The sequence below is a fragment of the Pygoscelis adeliae genome, unplaced genomic scaffold (assembly GCF_000699105.1).
Source record: "Pygoscelis adeliae isolate BGI_AS28 unplaced genomic scaffold, ASM69910v1 Scaffold167, whole genome shotgun sequence".
Taxonomy (NCBI): domain Eukaryota; kingdom Metazoa; phylum Chordata; class Aves; order Sphenisciformes; family Spheniscidae; genus Pygoscelis; species Pygoscelis adeliae.
This window is the reverse complement of record NW_008825428.1, coordinates 2524156-2527995: the sequence shown is the minus strand read 5'-3', so window position 1 is coordinate 2527995 and position 3840 is coordinate 2524156. Positions and strand designations below refer to the sequence as shown.

The 3840-nt window shown below is 34.9% G+C and overlaps 1 protein-coding gene across 1 annotated transcript in view; it reads left to right on the top strand.

Moving 5' to 3' along the window:
* Positions 1 to 3840, top strand: part of TENM3 (teneurin transmembrane protein 3) — a 327579-nt gene that overhangs the window by 144973 nt on the left and 178766 nt on the right. The window contains exon 3 of the mRNA XM_009330685.1: positions 3247 to 3456. Coding sequence (XP_009328960.1) covers positions 3247 to 3456 — 210 coding nt within the window. The remainder of the gene's footprint in view (positions 1 to 3246; positions 3457 to 3840) is intronic.

Sequence of the window (3840 nt, the reverse complement as noted above, 5' to 3'; positions counted from 1 at the left end):
TTCTGTATTTGCTGCAAATCTTTTTTTGCACTTTTGTGTGAAATAATTTTTTCAGAAGTACGTAAAGGTAATTGAAAGTCATGTATTTTCGATGATGAAAATGCCAACAAATTAAAGTGTTTATCCTCATAACTATCCTAAAAGATGAGATTTAAGTACTCTTAAGCCCAGTATACTTTCTCATCAAAAATAGCTTACTATCTTATATCAAAGTCACATAGTGAAAACAAGAACATTTGCTTTTTTAAAGTATGGGCAAGAAAGTCAAAGCAGAACAACAGAAGTTTTTGCTAGATGTATACCAAAAGAAGCGGGGGGGGGGGGAATTCAATATTTGTACTTTTGTGGTTTTCCTTAGAATGAAATATTCTTTGCATCATTGTGTGCCTCCAAGCTGTATGGAAAAAGTGTTATAATCAATATAACTGGCTTTTTGTCATACTTAATGATTTTTGTGATTTATAAATGTGTTTGTTAAGACTTCAATAAGAAATATTACCAAATATTTTTAAATGCCTTTCATTCCATGAAAAAAAAAATTGGAGAGAAATATGCACATCATTTACAATCCCTCTTTCTAGTGTGTTAAGTATTTTTTTTTCTTAACATGTAGCTTATTCTATAAATGGCAGTATAGATAGCTATCTGTCTTTTCACTTGGAATCAAAGTGGAACTTGCTGCAGAAGTCTGCTAGTGCTGGATGAAGTTGTACAGAAATACATGTCCCAGCTGGTTGGCCTAGGGTTCTTGTGAAGAATTGGCTCATGTTATAACTGGCTCCCTTTTCTCTACAGACCATGGAACTTTGTGACAAGAAAGACCTGCCTGCCAGAATTAGGTTTATCTATAAAAATAAAATCACCAAAGTTGCATAATTTCCTGGTGGTGTTACAGCCCTAATCACCGATTTTTGCAGTAGCAGAGATCTGTCCCCACTGCATGTACTGTGGGAGCTTTGCTAATAGCCCCACGCTTCCAGCGCGCACCTTACACACGGTGTTTTCTGAACTGAGAAACTCGGTCGGCCAGTGCACCCAAGTGATGCTCTTTGCAGGTGGCTACTCATCAGCGCATTGCAGTGTCAACTGGCCACATAGCACTGAGACAATTAATAAATTTGGATAACTGAGGGAATTCACAAAATAATTAAGGGACCTTGGACATGACACATTTTCAGGCAACAGGATATTTTGTATGATTATGGTATGCGTAGCCAAGGCTCTGTTGTGTATGAAAGTTAATCAGTGTAAATTGAGAAGGAGAGAGGAAGCGTATTGGGAACAGTGTTGTGCATAAGCTCCGCAGGTATTACTGAGATGCTGTTTTGCTTCAGACAGTATACATCTGGAACATATTATTATAGCTCTCCTCTCTAGTCAGAGAAGTCCAAAGCAAGTAAAGGGAGATTGTTCCAAGCTAAAAACAAAACAAAACAAAACAAAACATAGAGTTAATTTGTATTTGAAAAAACAAACACTCTTAAGTTTTTTTTAATTATCCAAAAAATGAAATATAATGGCTATCCAAATCAGTTTGGGTACATCATAAATAATGCATTAAATACTCAATCAAGAAATAACACAAATGCAGGTTATTGAAGCAAACAATGTAAAAAATCAAGGTGTAGCAAGAAAATGTGGTGGCACTTCATCTTGAACTTGAAAATGTGCCCACTCTCTACTTCCAGATTCCCAAGTTGAGCCCTGTAAAATGTCATTCCCCCATCCTTGTTATTGCCCTGGCTATAAATCTTGGGTTTCAATACACAATACACACTATTACTATTGAGTAATAGTGAGTGCTCACTTTCCTTCCAGAACCAAACCTGAGTCTTAAAAATTGGTAATAATATACATTGTGCTGTTCGCTACAAGTTTGAGAAGAGGTAAATGACATGTGAAAGAATTAAGCAAACAGTTTGTGGTGAGGCTGTTACGGGTTTCTTTCCAGGGAAACCAATTGGTTAGGACTTAGCGATGTGTTTTAGAGATCTTTAAGATACTATGTGATGGGATAAACTGAATATGAAAGCAAAAAAATTTTTTTTTAAATCAGCATGATTCTAGCAGTGTACAAGGGAGGTGGAGGGAAGGTACTTCAAGCTATTGGTGCCAATATGATTTATTGTATTAAAATTAGATATAACATTGAGAGGTGCTGCACCTCTCCAGCATAACTGTACTACTGAGTACCATTAAAAAAAAATCATTACATGATGGAAAAAAAAAAACCTTTAATTTAAATTTAGATTCATAGTTATGAATGGTATCCATGCAGGGTAATCTAATTTTTTTAATATAAAGTATGTAATAAAGCTGATTCATTTTTCTGGTACAATTCCCCACCTACAGGCAACATAATACTTTATTCAGAAGTAGTCCAGCAGTCTTACTCTCACAGAGTGAGATCTGTGCTGACTAAATACTACAAAGAACCAATATATTCACAGGGTAAATTAGGTAACTCTTTCTCCACTGCTTACTGGGTTTAATTATTATTTCATTGAAGGACTAAATGCATTGTTATGATATCCTAAAGCTTTACTTAAAATCTGCCTTCCTCCATGATGCCTTTATGATACTTTCAAGATGTAGAAATGGGATGTAGTCATTGCATGTTTTAAAACAACTTGTGCAGATGGACTCAAGTTTGACAGGTGAAACATTTTAATAGGTTTTAAATAGTATATGTATCTGACAAACACTGCTAAAACCTTAAATTCCTGTCAGAATAACTCATATGGTAGAAATTTAGGGCTGTGAGTTTCCCATACGGGGAAAACTGTTCCTCTTTCTTTGCTTATCTGTATTATTTTCTTCCATAAGAAGATTTTAGACAGGTGTGTCCTACTGAAAGAAGCAGCCCTGTATTTGGCCATATATTTCAGTACTTTTGTTCTGCTTAAAGGCTTGAAAAACAGAAAATACTGTATTTTCCAAATGGTTGAACAACAAATACTTCATTTCAGTTGGCACCTGTTCCTTTGTCATTCTGTGTTGCAGAGACATTGGAATTCCAGGTAGTGATAGACACTGTACATTGAAATAGCAAGGCATGGCATTGTGTTATGTTTTCCAAAGCACTTAAACCAGTTTATTACATGCTATTGTCATATTTTCTTTGTCCATCTCTTTTTATTGTTTGAAGTAGACTATTAGCCTTTCGGTAATGCAAAAAATAAATTATTTGTTGTTCATGTGATATCTTGACCCATATTTTAAATTTTTTTTTATTTTTTTTCATAGGTCCTCCCATGCCATCCTCCTCATCTAGTCCATCAGTTACTGAACATTTACACTCCCCTCCTCCATCACCCAATCTCCATGACAACCAGAGGTGGTTATTAAGTAATAATGCCAGCCAGCCAGTTCAGGACTCTGATACAGATGAGGACTATACTACCAGCTCATATCTAGTACAGACCGGTACTGTTTCAGTGTCTGTCCCAGGTCATGGTAAGAAGAGGACACTTTGTCCATAGTTTGAATACCCTTTTATTTTTCATCCTCTTACAAAATTGCCTAACAAAAATTAAAGATACCAAAATGACTTTGTATTTTTAAACTGATTTTCCTTTAAATGTCGCAAAATATGTTTCTACTTTACTGTAGGATAAGCAAGAGTAGAAAGTAACTTCTAATATATAAAAGCTCATTTAAGTTATTTTAAAATGCGATACTTATATGAAGCAACAGCCATTAATCATTTATTATGTAATGTAATTTGTAGCAAGTGACTAGCTTTTAGTTGTACTTTTTAAAGGGTAGGCTGAAGTTGTTTAAACTGTCATGTTGTTTAGCTTCAGAATAACATAAAAGTTATCTACCTCCAAGTTCAGC